We start from the raw sequence: 20,185 nt of genomic DNA on the forward strand, positions 1-20,185 counted from the left end.
ACTGGTGTGTCACAGGGCACCATCCTGCATGCCTGTTTTCCCCTTTCCCCTTCCTCCACTCTCTCTCTGATGTCTTGCCACCTGCTCCCATGTCTTCAGTTGTCATCGCTACGCTGAGGACTTCCACATGTGGCTGCCACTCTTACTGTTCTCCTGAGCTTCAGATCAGTGCACCCAGCTGCCTGGTGGACTCCTCCACTTTGACTTCCCCATATTGGTTCTTATTCTTTGGTTACACGTAATAGAAATCTGACTCAGAATAGTTTAAACAGTAAAGGGAAACATTATAAGAGTAAAAGGGGTAGGTCTTAGAGAATTGAAGCGAGGGATATAACCAGACCTTAAAAAGGAACCAGAACTAGAAACCAGAAGCTCCAGGAAGCTCAGGAAGTCTTCATTCTTTCTTTTCCTGTATGCATCTTTTCTCTGTCTCCATGGTAGGTACGGCCATCCCTTGTCACAGTTCTTAAACAGTTTCTGCCACACTGATGTTAACAATTATCTTTCTATCCTTTTTTAAATTCCTAGGAAAGTGATCCTCCCTGGTCAGCTATTAGAGGTGGGAGGGAAGGCGCAGACACACAGTACAAATGTGGCTCCTAGAAACCAGAGCAGTTCTCAGGGAAAAAGAGAAAGGCCCCTGGACCAAGCAGATACCCAAGAGACTCTCTCATATAGGTGCCTGAAACTCTACACGCCCAGAACTGAGCTTATCTTTTCTGCCTAGCTGTTCCTTCTCTAAAACCAAATGCAGTACATTCTTTACCTATCACCTAAATGGCTTCTTATAGTTACTATTTCACGTATTCATTGAAATTTTCCTAAAATTGAAGTTGGAGTTGCCTTCTGTTTGTGCTGCTTTCACCCTTATCTGCTTTGGTAGTAGCTCACACCTGTCCCTTTGTCTGCATTCTTCTGCCTTGACCCATGCCTTTTTCTTTTATTTATTTATTTATTTATTTATTTATTTATGAGACGGAATCTTGCTCTGTCGCCCAGACTGGAGTGCAGGGGCGCCATGTCGGCTCACTGCAAGCTCCGCCCCCCAGGTTCATGCCATTCTCCTGCCTCAGCCTCCCAAGTAGCTGAGACTACAGGCGCCCGCCACCACGCCCGGCTAATTTTTTTGTATTTTTAGTAGAGACGGGGTTGCACTGTGTTCGCCAGGATGGTCTCGATCTCCTGACCTCGTGATCCGCCTGCCTCGGCCTCCCAAAGTGCTGGGATTACAGGCGTGAGCCACTGCACCCAGCCGACCTATGCCTTTTTCATCTGAATTATTAGAGTTGCCTGCTAATGGGTTTTCCTGCATTTAGGCTTGCCCTCTTTAGTGTACCCTCTATACTGCAGCCAGAGTGATCCTTCTGAAGTACCTTTCTGGTCATATCACCCTCAGCTTTGAGGTCTTTCTACTCCTTACAGTCTAGAGTGGAAAGTGAACATCAGTGAAGGCGCCATTGAGAGTTGCCCCTTGAGCTGGGGTCTGCAGGGTAAGTGAGGCTTGTTGGATGGAGGAGCAGGTACAGCTGTATGTCTGTGTGGCATTTCTCGGTGTCATGTAGTGTTCTAAAGCTCAAATGGTTCCCTGTGAGCAACTCGCTCCCTCTCACAGCCAGCCAGCCTTCTCGGAGTTCCTTGCTTGGCGGAGCTCTCTGTGCTACCGAATTGTTTCTCCCTGGATTCAGCTCTGCCCAGTCTGGTCCTGCTTAGCCCAACCACACTGGGCCAATAGATTGCTTAAGCAGCCCTTCTTTTCTCTATAGGCTCATGAGCGCTCAGAGAGCTCGGAAGTGGCTTTTGTGATGCAGCTGGTGAAAAAGCTGATGATTGTCATTGCCCGCCCAGCACGTCTCCTGGAATGCCTGGTGAGTGGACTCTAGGAAAGTCGGGTGGGCAGATTTGGAGGAGGGCTATGGAGGAAGTATCCTGATGACAGCAAAACTGTGGTGGTAACCACTGCCATCTCTGTCGCTTAGGTCCTTATTTAAATATGATTTGCCACCAGTGGGAGACTAAACAGATTTTTGTGAGGACAAGTGTATGGTCCTGAGGGGATGTGGCAGGGAGAAGTATTAGTCTAGCCCACCCTCACATGATCAGGGCTCACCTCAGTGGGGGCCTTGGGGTTGAGGAGCGTCAGGAGCATAGCCCAGTTTAGTTTGCACAAGTTGAGTCCTTCATTTAATTTTCAGCAAACTTGACTGAGTACCTACTTCGTGCTAGACACTGGAGATACAGACATGAATAAAGCACAGTCTCTGATCTTGGGATGTTTCCTCTCCAGTGGAGTTGGGAAGCATGAGGCATGAGGACATGTAAATAGTAATTACAGTACTGCAAGAAGTGTTGCAGTTGAGGTCAGTACGCAATGCAGTGGGAACCTGGAAAAGGAAGTGCTTTAGTCTTCCTGGAAGGAACATTCAGTGAATGCTCCCTGGGGGACATGAGGCTTATTCAGCAAACTGAAGGATGAGTCTGTTTCCCAGATAGGGAGCATGGGAAGGGGCATTCAGTGCAGCACAGGGTGGGTTTGAAGAAGTGCTGAGAGGTAAGCCTGGAAGGTAGGACTGTGACAGGGTCACAGAGGGTGTCGGGTTCTCGGCTCTGGAGTTTTGCATTACCCTTACAGCCACTTGGAGGCACCAGGAAGTTTAGGTAAGAATGTGACATGGCCACATTTACTTTTTTCTTAAACAGTATTATTAAGGTATAATTTTTATACAATAAAATATATCCCTTTGATGGTACAGTTCATTGAGATTTAACAAATATACACTTGTAGAATCATGGCCACAGCTGACATAGAGAATATTTCTATCAGATAAGTTCCCTTGTGCCCCTTTGGAGTCAGTCCCCTCTTCCTCCTGCTCCCAGACAATAACTTACCTGCTTTGTTTCACTAGGGATGGGTTTGCCTTTTGTACAGTTTCCTAGAAATGAAACCATGTTTCTGTGTGGTTTCTGTAGTATGTTCTGACTTCTTTTCACTCAGCATGTTTGTAGAAATTCATGCATGTTGTTGCATGTATCAGTAATTGGTTCCTATTTATTTCTATGTAAATATTATATCAGATTTAGTCCTAAGAAAGATTACTTTGGCTGCAACATGGATAGTGAATTGGAAGAGAGGGCAGGATGAGCCAGGGACATCAGGGCAGAGGTACTCAAAGCAATTCATGTGAGATGGGGTGGCCAGAACTCAGACAATGAATGGTAGGATAACAGAGAGAAAGAGGTGGATTAGAGGGGTATTTATGAGAGAGACATTCTGACCAAATAGGAGCTAAGGAAGAATAAGAAGTTAAAAGGGCTTCCAGGTCTGGCTTAGGTTATATCCAGATAAGTACAGTTCTCCAAAACAGTGAGACCACAGGGAATGAGAACAAAGTTCAGAGCAGAGGCTAGTGCTGTGATAGAGCAGAAAGCCTCTCCCTCAAGAACACGAAGTCCTTGGCTAAGCAGGGGCTTGGAGTCAGACCTGGGCTGAATGCTGGTTTTCTGTTCCTTCCTGCCTCCGTGATTATGGACAAATCAGTGCATCCCTGCGAGCCTTGATTTCCTCAGTGAGGTCAAAGAGTTGCTAGAAGGTTTAACCCAGTGTGTGGCACTTAGTAGGCACTCAGTTATTATGTGCAGACAAGGACTGTGCTTTTCAATGGATCTCCAGCCTCTAGCGCACAGGAGGTGCCCAGTAAATATTTGAAGGTATGCATGCACCAGTAGGGCTGTGCCAAAGCTCTTATGAGTCATAATTGAGTGTGTGCCAGGACTGCTGTGGACTGGGCATCTGAATACACCAGATAGTGCCAACTGGCTGATGTAAGGCATGGGACCAGATCAGTAGGCTGAGCTCTCTTTAGAGTAAAACCTCTAGTTCTTATTGCCAGGAAGATACCATATGCTGAGTATGTCCAATCTGGAGGTGACCTGTAAGACATCTTCATCCCCATTCCTGTGATCCCTGAATCGTGTTATTTCTGAATATTGAGGGGTGGGAATGTCCTGTCACAAAGAAAGTCTTGTTCATCTCAGTCTACTATATGCTCTAAAACCAAAGAGGCCAGCAGCTTTTGCTTCTATCTGTCACCACTGACTGCCTCTCTCCCTTGGTACAGGAGTTTGACCCTGAAGAGTTCTACCACCTATTAGAAGCAGCTGAGGGCCACGCCAAAGAGGGACAAGGGATTAAATGTGACATTCCCCGCTACATCGTTAGCCAGCTGGGCCTCACACGGGATCCCCTAGAGGGTGAGCATACTGCCTGGTGGCTGCAGAGAGGCCCCACCACTGCTGGCAAGCTTTAACAGCAGGGAAGCTGCTTGGAGAAGAGACTTAGCTTGGACGTGGACACAGCATGGCCCCAGGGGCTTCAGGAATTTAGGATATACACTGTGATCTCTGTGACAAAACAGTCTTTCCTTTGGAACTGCTGTTCACATCTGCCTGGTAGATCCCAGCCTGGATTGCATCGGCCTGGCTGAGTTGCATTTAGAACCTCAGTTCCAAAGAGGTCAACAACAAAGAGCCACAATCACATTTGCAAAAATGGTCACCTCCTCTGCACCTTGCCTCTCCTCTTGGCCACCTTACAGGTCTTCCTGTGTCTTTAGGGTGGTCCAGCACAGGGCTTCAGAGGATACCGCCATTCCTCTGGGCTTCTGCTGAACCCCTGCAGCAACCATGGGCCTCCAAGTCCCTGGTCTGTAGGTATCCTGCTCCTGCCTTCTGTGCTTCCCAGCCCCATCCAGTGAAGCAGTCTTGGCCAGCAGGATGGGAACTAGTAACCCAGTTTCAGGTCCTGTTTTCCAGGAAATTTCCCAAGTTTATAGAATTTGCCAGGCCCTGTGAATGGCAATGGACTTCTGGAAATGGGAGTAGCAGTAGGATTTGGCTTGTTTCCTGGTCCAAAAGCTGGGACTACATTGGGTATAGTGCCATGGGACTGAATTCACGTCCTAGGCTGATGCAAAAAGCATTAATGCCTACCCTACATGCACCTGTTGTGTGATCTGAGGATACTGCTGAGATACCTGACATTGCCACGTACTCTTCTCCTGTGTCTTTGTTTTGTTTCCAGAAATGGCCCAGTTGAGCAGCTGTGACAGTCCTGACACTCCAGAGACAGATGATTCTATTGAGGTAAAAACCCTGAGCTCCTGCCCCATTCCTGGAGCCTGGGCCCTACGAAGCAAAGAGCTGTGAGTTCTCTTTAAGAGACTATCTGAAGAAGGGATGGGGGAATTGGTGACAGCAAACACTGAGAAGTCATTCTACTCCCAGAAGAATGGGCAGGGGACTGCGCTAGAGCTAAGAGCTGAGAACGCTAGAGCCACAGCTTCTGCAAGGATATGGACTCTGAGAAGCATGCCTGTCTCCTGCCTTTCCCCTTGTCTTCCAGGGCCGTGGGGCATCTCTGCCATCTAAAAAGACACCCTCTGAAGAGGACTTCGAGACCATTAAGCTCATCAGCAATGGCGCCTATGGGTAAAGGCAGGGGTCAGGGTGTGGCCAGGACTGAAGCCAGGTCAGCCTTTGATCTCTTCCATGTGAGAGTGTATGCTGCCCAGTCCTCTGGGCAGATGCCTCAGGGTGGACCTTCTCACTCCCAGAAGCCTCCTGGGTGGGCAGGAGTTCAGATTCCTCTGACATCGATCATTGTTCCTTTCCTAGACAAGATTCCCACACCTCTTGTTACCACGCATCCTCCTCTCCCTGAGCTCTGGGGAAGCATTGAGCCGTGTCATCAGGACATGGTCTGTCAGGAAGTTTAAGAGTTCTATGGGCTAGGGGGTCCCAGATCCTTCTCATTGGTATGCATGCCCTGCCCCCTTGTTCTGTGCATTCATTAAGGTGTGAGAGAAGGCAGTTTGGGTGGCAGAGAGCACAGCTCTGGTGCTGAGGGTCCATGGGGGATGGGCTGGACTGTGTTTCCCAGGGCTGTATTCCTGGTGCGGCACAAGTCCACCCGGCAGCGCTTTGCCATGAAGAAGATCAACAAGCAGAACCTGATCCTACGGAACCAGATCCAGCAGGCCTTCGTGGAGCGTGACATACTGACTTTCGCTGAGAACCCCTTTGTGGTCAGCATGTTCTGCTCCTTTGAGACCAAGCGCCACTTGTGCATGGTGATGGAGTATGTTGAAGGTACTGAGGCAAAGGTGGCCTGGCATGGAGGCCAAGGCACAATCTGAGCCTTAAACAGGGACCAGCAGCTTTTTTACAGAGTTGAAGTTTCAGGGCCCAGCTTTCCAGTCCACCTTTGGCATTGGTTTCTGCCTCAGGATCACAGAGACCATTTGGCCACGGTGGGCACAAAGCTGCCTGCCTCTGCCATGAGAGGCACTCTGGGATAGGAAGTAGCAGGCCAGCAGCTGTAGAATCCTGCACCCCAAAGCCTGCACTCTCTCTACTGCTGGTATCAGACAGCAACAGAGGAGGCAGCAGAGCTGCAAAAGCCCAAGATTGGGTGTTCAGAGGATTGCATCTGAACCCTCAGAAGAAAGGAAAGCCATTAATTACCCTGACTGGCTTGCAAAGGGGACACCCCTTAAAACCATGCAAAATGCTCTGTGAGTAGAACAGAAGAGCAACACGGGGCATAGTTCTGGAGAGAGGCAGCAGCTTTGCCAGTGGCCTTCCCTCTCACATTCTCACTATGTGTACAGCCTCCGAAGATATTGTGCCTAGTCTTGAAGCTGAAGCTGAAAAAAAATGTCCTTTAGTGTTTACTGGGTACATGCTGGGAGTTCACAGTGTTACTCTACCCAGAAACTAAAAGCCAGTAAGAAGGAAGTAACATGAACAAATGCTAATGTCTCAGCCAGATGTGTTTACACTATGCAGTATTCCTGTCCTAAAATGTTAGGCTGGTACAAAAGTAATGGCATTTTTGCCATTACTTTTAATAAAAATCTGGGTTCCTTCCCTCTCTGGCCTGAAAAATGTCCATGACAGCTATCAGCAGATTCACTTTACTTTGCGCCCCGCTCCATACCCTGTGTATTAGTCCCTTTTCATGCTGCTAATAAAGGCATACCAGAGACTGTACAATTTACAAAAGAAAGAGGTTTAATGGACTTGTAGTTCCATGTGGTTGAGGAGGCCTCACAATCATGGCAGAAGGTGAAAGGCATGTCTCACATAGCGGCAGACAAGAGAGAGCTTGTGCGGGGAAACTCCCCTTTATAAAACCATTAGCTCAGCCAGGCATGGTGGCTCATACCTGTAATCCCAGCACTTTGGGAGGCTGAGCCAGGCAGATCACCTGAGGTCAGGAATTCAAGACCAACCTGACCAACATGGCGAAACCCTATCTCTACAAAAAAATGCAAAAAAATTAACTGGGTGTGGTGGCACACGCCTGTGATCCCAGCTACTCGGGAGGCTGAGGCAGGAGAATCGCTTGAACCTGGGAGGCGGAGGTTGCGGTGAGCTGAGATCACACCACTGCACTCTACCCTGGGCGACAGAGCAAGACTCTGCCTCAAAAAAATAAATAAATAAAAATAACCATCAGATCTCATGAGACTTATTCACTATCACGAGAATAGCATGGGAAAGACCCACTCCCATGATTCAGTTATCTCCCTCCAGGTCCCTTCCCACAACACATGGGAATTATGGGAGCTACAATTCAAGATGAGCTGTGGGTGGGGACACAGCCAAACCATATCACCGTGTCTCCCACCCATGCCAGCAGCAAAGGGGCTAGAATCAGAGTCTCCAGCACCAGGATATTCCATGAAGCTGTCTCCTCTGGGACCTCAGAAACTGCCAGATGGGAGCTGGCTAGAGCAGGGAACTGGATCCTTTCCTCATGGTAGCCTGGGCTTGTTGCAGGGGGAGACTGTGCCACTCTGCTGAAGAATATTGGGGCCCTGCCTGTGGACATGGTGCGTCTATACTTTGCGGAAACTGTGCTGGCCCTGGAGTACTTACACAACTATGGCATCGTGCACCGTGACCTCAAGCCTGACAAGTATGTCCACAATCTGTGTCCCTTGTCCAGGGTCTCCCTCTTGGGTCTCTAGATAAAATGTTGGCAAGCACAGTAGCTCTAAGTCTATCCAGATGGCTACTGGGAAAACACGCTCCTGTGTGTGTCCGTCTAGGCCTAGTTCTCTAGCCCCCCGACCACCCCAGGTGCAGATCATTGCCTCAAGGTCTGGCTGGAATATTATAAGGCTTTGGTGACATGAAAGAGTCATTGAGAGGCCAGGCACGGTGGCTCACGCCTGTAATCCCAGCACTTTGGGAGGCTGAGGCAGGTGGATCACGAAGTCAGGAGATTGAGACCATCCTGGCTAACATGGTAAAACCCTGTCTCTCTGAAAAATACAAAAAAAAAATTAGCCAGGCATGGTGGCGGGTGCCTGTAGTCCCAGCTACTGGGGATGCTGAGGCCAGAGAATGGCGTGAACCCGGGAGGTGGAGCTTGCAGTGAGCCAAGATCACACCTCTGCACTCCAGTCTGGGTGACAGAGTGAGACTCCGTCTCCAAAAAAAAAAAAAAAAGAGTCATTGAGGAGCCCCACTGAAGAAACCAAGCAAGAACAAAAGAATAAGCACATCTAGTAGATGGTTAAACAAGTTTACTGACATTTACTGACATCTACTCTGTGCCAAGCACTATATTCTGGGTTTTAAATATAGTCCCTGGCATGTAGAACTTAAGTCTACAGTGGGAGACAGAAATATATATATATGAGCTTCTTCTCAGAGGGTATTAGTCAAGTGGAAAAAGGAAGACCTGCTTTCTAAAGCAGGAGAGCAGAATGTGCAGAGGCACACAGGTGCGAGAGAACAGCACTTGTTCAGGAACTACAAATAGTACAATGTGGTGACAGCTTAGATGGTGAGAGAGTAGTAAGAGAAAAGGCTGGAGAGAGAGGCAGGAACTGGTTCATCAAGGGCCCTTTTGTTACATTTGGGTTTTATTTTAAAGGGGCCTGGAGAGTCTTGGAAGGGTCTGCTAACCAAGGATATGATAGAGTGGCATGCCCAGATTGTGGTTTAGGTTTAGAAAGCTCGCTCTGTCGATGAAAAGAAGACACTGAGACCAAAGCCAGCAATGCCTGCAGCAGAGCAGGGGGTCAGGGTAGAAAGAAGAGGGCAGCGTGGGGAAACAGGAAAGAAGACCAGGCTGGGGTGGGGCAGGAAAGGAAGCAAGGGAACAGAAGAGGCTGGGGTGTGTTCCAGATTTCCAGCTTGGAACTGGGGCAGGGTGATAAGCCTCTGTGGGAGAAAGTGGCTTTGACATAAGACAGACCTGAATTCAAATGGCCACTCTTCTGCTTATTAAGTCTGAGTTTGAGTCTATTAATTAAAATTTCCCTGACCCTCACGTACCTGCTTTCTAAAATAGGGAATAATGACACCTACCTTTGATGTGTTACTCTAGAAAACCTTTCAGGGGCCAGAATATTTTTAAAGCACTTAGCACAGAGCTCAATAGATAACCGAAATTACTGTTTTTCACTGAGGAGGAGAACCAGTTGGGAGGCATGACTTTGTTTTAGACAGATTGAGTTTGTGGTGCCTGTAAGACATATGGGCAGTTGGGTGGGCCTGGAGCTCAAAAAGGAAGTCACAGCCAGAGGTACTATTTGGGGAGTCATTAGAATAAAAGGGTGGCAGGGTAAAGCCTTCAGCACAAAATGAGTGACTCAGGCAGAATATATAAAGGGATCTTAGTTCTAGTTTCTCCCAACTAACCCTCCTCCCAAAACCAGCCATGGACATGGAACAAAATTATGTGCCCCCTGCCCCTCTCCCTGAAACAGAAGTATTATGGGCCACTCAGATCGGGAGAGGGGACTAGGAATGGCTCCAGCCTTAGAATAAGGCTGATCTCAGCTCTGTAGAAGAAACTCTGTTGTTCAACTGAATGACTCCTGCCCCCAATATAGAATACAGTTAGGGCCGTGAACAGAAATGGAGTTGTGGGAATGGGCAAAAGGCAGGTTCGTTGCTTGTGCAGAATGCAGCACTCACACAGCCAGAGCGATTTACGTGTCCACACCTCCCTGTCCCCACTGCTGAAGCTACCCAGCTTATGTCTCACAGTACCCCCATGGAAGCCTGTTTGGGGAAATTGGGCATATACTAAAATCAGTACTCTCAGAAAACCAGGAATAACTTCATAATTTTATTTCTCCGGTCTCCCAGCCTCCTAATTACATCAATGGGGCACATCAAGCTCACGGACTTTGGACTGTCCAAAATTGGTCTCATGAGTCTGACAACGAACTTGTATGAGGGTCACATTGAAAAGGATGCCCGGGAATTCCTGGACAAGCAGGTAAGGAAGGATAGTTGATACATTGGAGGGTAGATTCTGGGCCCTTGTCCTGGCACAGTGGCTCATGCCCGTAATTCCAACCCTTTGGGAGGCTGAGGCAGAAGGATCGCTGGAGGCCAGGAGTTCAAGACCAGCCTCGGCAACATAGTGAGAGCCCATCTCTACATTTGTATACACATACATAGATTCCAGGCCCTTGAATAAGGCCTTGGGGCCATATGTCTACCTTGTAGCTAGATGTTAAGATTGGGAACCCCTATCTTTTCTACCTTTGGGTTCCAGAGAGGCATTGAGATAGGTAGCACATTTGGAAAACAGGATGAGCCATGAGAATCATATGGATATAAAATCCAAAGTCATCTTCCTTCTCAGGGTTTGGAGAAAACAGGTCATGTAACTGTTAGCACAGTTTCATATGAGGTCAGTCCCGAATCTCCCAGCCTGAGTCAAGGACAAGGCTCTCCTGGAGCCTGAGGTTCTTGGAACACAGGTTTGAATTTCCATTGGGCTGTGGCCCAGTGTCCTGAGAGGCAGCCTCTGGATGTTCCCTGGTTTGACATTTCAGGTTGTGACTATTCACCAGTCCCTGTAGTAGTTAGGTAACCGGTAGGGTCTGTTCCGTTAGAGGCTGGAGTGCAGAGGCCAATTGTGGGATCAGATGCCAGAGGTGGGTGTTGAGGGCTTAAGGGATGGTAGTTCTGGGCTAGAATGAGACAGTTTTGTTAATTAGCAATACCTGCTGACAGTTCCGACTCTTGTTCCCTGGGGCTTCTGTTGATTTTGTTCATTAACTAAGGTGGGCTGAGTCTTCATTCAGAGACTCTTCTGTTCGAGGTGGGAGCATCCCGCGTCTCCCGCTGTCATGCCAGTGAGCAGCCTCAGGAGGCTGAGCCAGCCTGGCTTTTCTGTGCCCAGGTATGCGGGACCCCAGAATACATTGCGCCTGAGGTGATCCTGCGCCAGGGCTATGGGAAGCCGGTGGACTGGTGGGCCATGGGCATTATCCTGTATGAGTTCCTGGTGGGCTGCGTCCCTTTTTTTGGAGACACTCCGGAGGAGCTCTTTGGCCAAGTGATCAGTGGTAGGTACTATCCTGCTGGCCCAGTGGGGATACAGTCTGGATTCACAACTATGATGTATGCAGGCAGCTCATGAGGCCTGTGAGCTCTTGTTCTGAACTCACCATGTGTTTGTGATGTCTGCTGCTTTGGGGGTGGGTGTCTCTGTGTTTCTGCATGTACATACATGTGGACACTGTGTCCCCTAGGGCCTCACGTGTCTCCCATATATACCTGTGTGTTCCTGTCTGTGTATGTGCACATCCCATAAGTGTGAGGGGTATGTCTGTGTATGTTTTGTGGAGTATAAAAGCAGGGTGAGCTAGAGCTTTGCAGTGCCCACCATGGATCAAAGATCAAGCCATGGTCTAGGAACCTAAAAAAATTAAAGACTGGGGTCCCAGGCAAGGCATTCCGGGACTCCGGGCTGGGTCCTTTTTGACTCCTTTCCTTACATTGTCCTGGGACCCTCTTCTACATCTCTCCACTCTACCCACAATTTCTCCTCTCCCTCTCACCCCTGATGACTTCAGATGAGATTGTGTGGCCTGAGGGTGATGATGCACTGCCCCCAGACGCCCAGGACCTCACCTCCAAACTGCTCCACCAGAACCCTCTGGAGAGACTGGGCACAGGTAGGGCAGGCCCTGCTAACTTTTCCCACTACTTAGAAAAGGGGTAAGGGAGGCTGAGTCCGTGTACCCTGGAGGTTCAGGCTTCAGTTACGGGCAGCCCCTCTGGATCCTGAAACTCTGCCCTGCTCCCTGTAGGCAGGGAAGGGAAGATGCTTGAGCTGACCCCATGAGTATAGCTTCTCAAGGTCTGGCTTCTTACGAGGTTTGCTGACCTGGACTCCATGCGGCTCATCCTTCCCCCTCGCCCATGCCCTCCCTTTCCACAGGCAGTGCCTATGAGGTGAAGCAGCACCCATTCTTTACTGGTCTGGACTGGACAGGACTTCTCCGCCAGAAAGCTGAATTTATTCCTCAGCTGGAGTCAGAGGACGATACTAGCTATTTTGACAGTAAGGCCGCCAATGTGTGGAGTGGAGTATGGGTCCTACCTGTTTGCCTAGAAACACCTGTGCACACTGAACTTGGCATTGGGAGCAACTTCTCAGGGCTCTGCTGAAATCTAATGGGGTCACAAGGAGGCCACCAGCAGGGCTCTGAAGGAAAGTGTCCTTTATGTCTGGCCCAGCCCGCTCAGAGCGATACCACCACATGGACTCGGAGGATGAGGAAGAAGTGAGTGAAGATGGCTGCCTTGAGATCCGCCAGTTCTCTTCCTGCTCTCCAAGGTTCAGCAAGGTGTGACTGAGGAGGCCCAGGATGGGCAGAACAGGCTGGAGGATCAGAAGAAGAGGGCCTGTCAAAGGGCACACCTGGGCAGGCTCAGGGAGTTGGGGTTGGAGCCGCCTCTAGAGAAAGAGGAGCTGAGGGCTGGGGCTACATATAGCTATATATAGGTGCTTCTAGAACCACTGTAGTCCCTGACATGAGATACCAGGTCAGATCCGTGGAATAACCGCTTCCCCAAATATTCAGGGGTGTGTGGAGGAGGGAAGGAGCCGACTGGTTGAAATTCCTAGGTTTCCGATGCTTTATGCCACTTGGGAGATACGGCTGCCACAGCCCATCCCCAGCACATCCCCTGTGCCCACAGGTGTACAGCAGCATGGAGCGGCTCTCACTGCTCGAGGAGCGCCGGACACCACCCCCCACCAAGCGCAGCCTGAGTGAGGAGAAGGAGGACCGCTCAGATGGCCTGGCAGGGCTCAAAGGCCGAGACCGGAGCTGGGTGATTGGCTCCCCTGAGATGTGAGCACCCCAGAGTTCACCCAGGGTGGGCGACACAGCTATCCCTGCTTTGTCACAGATCATGGGAGAGATTCCGATGCCGCGGAGGAGTGCAGGTGGCAGTGAGGGGGCATTCACAAGGGTGACTCCTAGAGGAATGTCTGCGGAGGAAAATTCTGTTACTATAACCCTTGTGTGCCCCTGAGGAGACCTCGCAGGAGGAGGTGGACCACCTGGGCCATCTCACCCCAGGCCTTGTGTCTCATAGATTACGGAAGCGGCTGTCGGTGTCTGAGTCGTCCCACACAGAGAGTGACTCCAGCCCTCCCATGACAGTGCGACGCCGCTGCTCAGGCCTCCTGGATGCGCCTCGGTTCCCCGAGGGCCCTGAGGAGGCCAGCAGTGCCCTCAGGAGGCAACCGCAGGAGGGGATATGGGTCCTGACTCCCCCCTCTGGAGAGGGGGCCTCTGGGCCTGTTGCTGAACGCTCAGGGGAGCAGCGGCCAAAGCTGGATGAGGAAGCTGTTGGCCGGAGCAGTGGTTCCAGTCCAGGTATGGCCCAGTGGGTGGCCAAAGGCCCTAAGCTGGAGGATACTGCAGGGCGGGGAAGCTCAGCAGCATCGCGGTCTCACTGCTCCCTTGGGCCTACAGCTATGGAGACCAGAGGCCGTGGGACCCCACAGCTGACTGAGGGAGCCACAGCCAAGGCCATCAGTGACCTGGCTGTGCGTAGAGCCCGCCACCGGCTGCTCTCTGGGGACTCAACAGAGAAGCGCACGACTCGCCCTGTCAACAAAGTGATCAAGTCCGCCTCAGCCACAGCCCTCTCACTCCTCATTCCTTCGGGTGAGGCCCCTGGGGAGCTGGGATAAAACTCATAGGAAGGGCCTTAGAATCTCTAGGCCTTGGCAAGGTTCTGCACATGGCAGGTGTATATGTGTTAAGCAGGGATCTCAGAGACTGTGGTCTCTGACGGTGTGTATTGGTGTCTGGGGTTGTGTATATATACATGTGCCAGAAGGCAGGACAGCACCATGTCACAAGTGCAGGCTTTGGGGCAGAGAGCTCACACTTAAATCCTGGCTCCATCACTAACAGGCTTTTGACCTTGAGCAAGTTGCTTAACTCCTCTAAGCCTCAAGTTTCTCATCCAGAAATGTGGATATAATAGTGGCCAGCTCATCAGTTAATTGTGACATTTAAATATGTATGATAAGCTTACATAGTCCCTGATACATAATGCTAGCTGCCATTTCTCATCACCACCACCGTCTCTTGGGGTCTGGGCACAGGAGAGGGCTTCACAGGTCAGGGGCTGTGGAGAACATGGACCTGGGCTCAGGCTCTGTGACTAGAGTTGTGCTGAAATCAACAGACTGGACCGTGGGCCAGGCCAAGGCCCTCTGACCCACTAAGTCCTGGCTTCTCCTTCTCTAGAACACCACACCTGCTCCCCGCTGGCCAGCCCCATGTCCCCACATTCTCAGTCGTCCAACCCATCATCCCGGGACTCTTCTCCAAGCAGGGACTTCTTGCCAGCCCTTGGCAGCGTGAGGCCTCCCATCATCATCCACCGAGCTGGCAAGAAGTATGGCTTCACCCTGCGGGCCATTCGCGTCTACATGGGTGACTCCGACGTCTACACCGTGCACCACATGGTGTGGGTATGTCTGACCATCCAGACCTGCTGTCTCCCAGCTTCATCATCCTTCCGGCTTCCCCTTTGTGGAGCCCATCTGTCCCTGCTCGGGGGTCAAAGGGTGGTGGTGAAGGGGCTCACAGCTTAATGTGCAGAACCAAGCGCCATACTTCGTGTTCAGGCTCCAGTCTGAGTACTATTCTCTTCCTGGGGTAGCACGTGGAGGACGGAGGTCCGGCCAGCGAGGCAGGGCTTCGTCAAGGTGACCTCATCACCCATGTCAATGGGGAACCTGTGCATGGGCTGGTGCACACGGAGGTGGTGGAGCTGATCCTGAAGGTTAGTGCAGGGCGTGCTGCCCGCATGGTCCCTGAATGACCTTGGCCTGTGAGTCTGTGATGGCAGTTAGGGGAGTGGGTGAGTTGGGTGCACACACACCTACACCGAGTATGGATGTAGGTACACACAGCCCGGGCGCGGTGGCTCCTGCCTGTGATCCCAACACTTTGGGAGGCTGAGGCAGGTGAATCACTTGAGACCAGAAGTTCGAGACCAGCCTGGCCAACGTGGTGAAACCCTGCCTATACTAAAAATACAAAAAAAAAAAAAAAAAAAAAAATGGCTGGGCACGGTAGCTCACGTCTGTAATCCCCGCACTTTGGGAGGCCGAGGTGGGTAGATCACCTGTGGTCAGGAGTTTGAGACCAGCCTGCCCAACATGGCAAAACTCTATCTCTACTAAAAAATACAAAAATTAGCCAAGTGTGGTGGTAGGCACTTGTCATCCCAGCTACTCGGGAGGCTGAGGCAGGAGAATCGCTTGAACCCAGGAGGCAGAGGTTGCAGTGAGCTGAGATTACACCACTGCACTCCAGTCTGAGTGACAGAGTGAGACTCTGTCTTAAAAAAAAAAAAAAAAAAAAAGATGTAGGTACACACAGAACTTGAATGTGGCACAACAGAGAGTTTTCTCCACAAGGCGGCACCCTCCCTGACTAAGGCCCAGGGATCCTTCTGAGCTGTGGGTAGGGCTGCAGAATGGGACGGGTTAGCCTGTTCTCTACCTTCTTACCCCAGACTACTCTGGGGCTCCAATGGGAGACATTTCCTCATCTGTGAAGACAGAATAATACAGGCCCGTGGTTCAGATGTGTTGGTGCAGGGGCAAAAGCTGATGCTGTGGTATAGCCATGCCAGGAGGGAAGCATATGGCTCCAGCTTAGCCTAGGCCTCATGCTCTGCTCCCCAGAGTGGAAACAAGGTGGCCATTTCAACAACTCCCCTGGAGAACACATCCATTAAAGTGGGGCCAGCGCGGAAGGGCAGCTACAAGGCCAAGATGGCCCGAAGGAGCAAGAGGGGCCGCGGCAAGGATGGGCAAGAAAGGTGAGCCAGGTGCAGTCCAGAGGGTTTTCTCTGAGCCACATGAGTGCTGGTACATGCCGGGTGCCTTGGCCCTGGGCCCAGGGTGTGCTGTGCTCTCTGCATTGACTCAGCCTTTGACCCTTATCTCCACAGCAGAAAAAGGAGCTCCCTGTTCCGCAAGATCGCTAAGCAAGTATCCCTGCTCCACACCAGCCGCAGCCTTTCTTCCCTTAACCGCTCCTTGTCATCAGGGGAGAGTGGGCCAGGCTCTCCCACACACAGCCACAGCCTTTCCCCCCGATCTCCCACTCAAGGCTACCGGGTGACCCCCGATGCTGTGCATTCAGGTACGAAGGGCTCCCTGACAGAAAACTGTCAGAAACAACCCCTGGGAAATAGGAGAGTTCCTAGACCCTGTGTGCTTGTCACAGACCCGCTCTGAATCTCTCATTCAGCCGCCCCCTGGAAGATCCTGTAGTCTTGGGGAGGAATTAATTGATGGGGAAGGGGGTAGCTTGGTTTCTGGGACATAACAGGGCTAAGCCCTGTCTTGCCCTTCGTCACTTCTAACAGCTAACACTGCTCTGCTTTTGTCTGTCTGTCTGTCTCTGTACAAAGTGGGAGGGAATTCATCACAGAGCAGCTCCCCCAGCTCCAGCGTGCCCAGTTCCCCAGCCGGCTCTGGGCACACACGGCCCAGCTCCCTCCACGGTCTGGCACCCAAGCTCCAACGCCAGTACCGCTCTCCACGGCGCAAGTCAGCAGGCAGCATCCCACTGTCACCACTGGCCCACACCCCTTCTCCCCCACCCCCAGCAGCTTCACCTCAGCGGTCCCCATCACCCCTGTCTGGCCATGTAGCCCAGGCCTTTCCCACAAAGCTTCACTTGTCACCTCCCCTGGGCAGACAACTCTCGCGGCCCAAGAGTGCGGAGCCACCCCGTTCACCACTACTCAAGAGGGTGCAGTCAGCTGAGAAACTGGCAGCAGCACTTGCCGCTTCTGAGAAGAAGCTAGCCACTTCTCGCAAGCACAGCCTTGACCTGCCCCACTCTGAGCTAAAGAAGGAACTGCCGCCCAGGGAAGTGAGCCCTCTGGAGGTAGTTGGAGCCAGGGGTGTGCTGTCTGGCAAGGGGGCCCTGCCAGGGAAGGGGGTGCTGCAGCCTGCTCCCTCACGGGCCCTAGGCACCCTCCGGCAGGACCGAGCTGAACGACGGGAGTCACTGCAGAAGCAAGAAGCCATTCGTGAGGTGGACTCCTCAGAGGACGACACCGAGGAGGGGCCTGAGAACAGCCAGGGTGCGCAGGAGCTGAGCCTGGCACCTCACCCAGCAGTGAGCCAGAGTGTGGCCCCCAAAGGAACAGGAGAGAGTGGGGAAGAGGAAACTTTCCCATCCAGAGACCCTAGGAGCCCGGGCCCGGTGGTCCCAAGCCTATTGACAGGGATCACACTGGGGCCTCCCAGAATGGAAAGTCCCAGTGGTCCCCACAGGAGGCTTGGGAGCCCACAAGCCGTTGAGGAGGCTGCCAGCTCCTCCTCACCAGGCCCCAACCTGGGTAGGTCTGGAGCCACAGACCCCATCCCTTCTGAAGGTTGCTGGAAGGCTCAGCACCTCCACACCCAGGCACTAGCAGCACTTTCTTCCAGCACTTCAGGACTCACCCCCACCAGCAGTTGCTCTCCTCCCAGTTCCACCTCTGGGAAGCTGGGCATGTGGTCCTGGAAATTCCATATTGAGGGCCCAGACAGGGCATCCCCAAGCAGAAAGGCAACCATGGCAGGTGGGCTAGTCAACCTCCAGGATTTGGAAACCACAACTCCAGCCCACCCTAAGAACCTGTCTCCCAGGGAGCAGGGGAAGACACAGCCACCCAGTGCCCGTCCACCTTGTGAGGATCCCAGCCAGGGCTGGCTATGGGAGTCTGAGTGTGCACAAGCAGTGAAAGAGGATCCAGCCCTGAGCATCACCCAAGTGCCTGATGCCTCAGGTGACAGAAGGCAGGACGTTCCATGCCAAGGCTGCCCCCTCACCCAGGAGTCTGAGTCCAGCCTCCTCTGGAGGGGCCAAGAACCAGGGGGCCATCAAAAGCATCGGGATTTGGCATTGGTTCCAGATGAGCTTTTAAAGCAAACATAGCAGTTGTTTCCCATTTCTTGCACTCAGACCTGTGTAATATATACTCCTGGAAACCATCGTTATGTCTTTTGCTTGCTTGTTTTCCTTCGGTCAACCCACATGTAACTAGGTCCTGTGTTGCTGCTGGGAATAAAACAGTTTCCACCATCAGGGGAGGGCCACCTAACCCAGCTTGACTTCCCAAAGGCTGTGACATTTGAGCTCAAACATGAAGAACAGATGATACGTAGTAGTTGCTGGGTGTGGCAAGGGTGGAGGCTGGTTTAACAAAGGCTGTCCAGGCAACATTTAGCACATACAGTATACCTGGTATATTCAAGGAACCAAAGATAATTCAAAGTAGAGATGGGTCTGGCAAGTGAGGCAAGGGCCATGTCTAATGGTCTTCCAGGAGATGACTTTGTGAAGGTGATGGGGAACCAGAAAATACCATGTAGCAACTAAAATTCCTTCTTTATAGATAAGGGCACTCAGGCTTTGATGGCCATGGTAATACAGCTTGGGTAGAACTGGGGTTAGAACCTAGGTTTCCCTTGGACTCCAGAACTCACATGTGTCTCCTAACTTGGATTGCCTCAGCCAGGAAATGAGGAGGGGAAGAAGTGAGAGGAGGCAGTTTAACTTTGGGTGTGTTTGAGATAGAAGACAGAACAGCCCAAGAGTCATAAAGTCCACAGGAGGAAAGAGTTTTTAAAATGGACGGAGAAGTTACTTGATAAATGCCGAGGTGAGGGTGAGATGAAGACAAAGCTGCCAGTCATATTTAGTAAGCAAACCTTCATGATTGTAGCCAGTGAGCTCTTCCTGGGCTGTTGCAGGTAGAGGCCTCAGCACTGCAGGTGGATGGACATCGTGTGCGCAGCCCTCATTGAGTAAAACTTCATTTGATGGGTAGTGCGGGAGGAAGGGGGAGGAAATAAGTGGGACCAGAGCCAGGGGAGTCAGGAGGTGGCATCACAGGGCAGGCAGTGGGGCTTGGCAGAGTACCAAGGCTTTGTCTCCATAGTGGTGGAAGACTTGAGAAACTGTCTTGCACTGGTTGCACTGATCGTCCCACAATCCAGTGCCTAGGTCTGAAGAAGTGTTAGGAGGCTCATTGCCTGGGAAGGCGGTGGCCACCAGAGGGCACACTGTATCCACAGTGGCAGAGCCCATTTGTGCAGATATTTGGCCCCTCAGCCTTCTAGTCCTCTCTTCACTTCATTCATTCACAGTAGACTCTGGGCTAATGTACCGGGGCCTTGGCAGACAGATTACAGGTTGTGAGCTGGAGGATGGCAGGGGCATGGCTGAGGGAGCAAGTGCCCCGTGCATATAGGGATCTGGTCAGGAGCAGCACACCACAGGTGAAAAGGATGTTGGGAACTGCCCTCCTAGAGGGTTGGAAATGGGGATGGGAAGAGGAAGCACAGAGATGCTAAACATCCTATACCACATCGGGCAATTGCCCCAAGTGTCAGTAGTGTTCCCTTTGAGAAACTGGTGGGGGTAGTGAAGAGTTCCTGAAAGGTAACTTCAGGGAAGTGGTATTATCTTCTGTTTTAGGAAGATCACTCTGGCTGCAGTATAGAGAGGCTGGAGTGGAGTGAGGGTACCACAGAGAATGAGGTAGTGCGGTGTGAACTAGAACAGCAACAGTGAGGAGGTAAGGAAGGAAAGGGTAGGAAGCTGGACATCTAGATTTGGGAGCCATCAGGCAGTAGAAGGCAATGAAAGCCACAAGAGATGAGGACTGTCCAGGGAACATACGCAGGATGAGGAAGAAGTCCTGAGTTACTGGCACTAGCTGAGGGGGTAGAGCCAGTGAAAAGAAGTTGAAGGTGGGGAATGAGATCCCAGATGAGGGAGAAGCCAGACCATCTAATTTTGTAATTCACCCTAAGATC

General features: G+C 51.4%; 1 protein-coding gene across 1 annotated transcript in view; it reads left to right on the forward strand.

Moving 5' to 3' along the window:
- The window catches only part of MAST2 (microtubule associated serine/threonine kinase 2), a 119,023-nt gene extending 100,668 nt beyond the window's left edge, over window positions 1-18,355 (forward strand). Inside the window, exons 9-27 of the mRNA XM_011969750.1 lie at window positions 1,764-1,865; window positions 4,116-4,248; window positions 5,078-5,139; window positions 5,399-5,484; window positions 5,936-6,144; window positions 7,840-7,978; window positions 10,168-10,300; window positions 11,216-11,381; window positions 11,892-11,993; window positions 12,260-12,382; window positions 12,559-12,668; window positions 13,024-13,178; window positions 13,426-13,709; window positions 13,809-14,003; window positions 14,595-14,821; window positions 15,013-15,135; window positions 16,046-16,182; window positions 16,315-16,508; window positions 16,780-18,355. Of these exons, the coding sequence (XP_011825140.1) occupies window positions 1,764-1,865; window positions 4,116-4,248; window positions 5,078-5,139; window positions 5,399-5,484; window positions 5,936-6,144; window positions 7,840-7,978; window positions 10,168-10,300; window positions 11,216-11,381; window positions 11,892-11,993; window positions 12,260-12,382; window positions 12,559-12,668; window positions 13,024-13,178; window positions 13,426-13,709; window positions 13,809-14,003; window positions 14,595-14,821; window positions 15,013-15,135; window positions 16,046-16,182; window positions 16,315-16,508; window positions 16,780-18,299 (4,200 nt within the window). The 3' untranslated portion in view covers window positions 18,300-18,355. The remainder of the gene's footprint in view (window positions 1-1,763; window positions 1,866-4,115; window positions 4,249-5,077; window positions 5,140-5,398; window positions 5,485-5,935; window positions 6,145-7,839; window positions 7,979-10,167; window positions 10,301-11,215; window positions 11,382-11,891; window positions 11,994-12,259; window positions 12,383-12,558; window positions 12,669-13,023; window positions 13,179-13,425; window positions 13,710-13,808; window positions 14,004-14,594; window positions 14,822-15,012; window positions 15,136-16,045; window positions 16,183-16,314; window positions 16,509-16,779) is intronic.
- Window positions 18,356-20,185: the final 1,830 nt, after the last annotated feature.

The sequence above is a fragment of the Mandrillus leucophaeus genome, unplaced genomic scaffold (genome assembly GCF_000951045.1).
Source record: "Mandrillus leucophaeus isolate KB7577 unplaced genomic scaffold, Mleu.le_1.0 Scaffold902, whole genome shotgun sequence".
NCBI lineage: Eukaryota > Metazoa > Chordata > Mammalia > Primates > Cercopithecidae > Mandrillus > Mandrillus leucophaeus.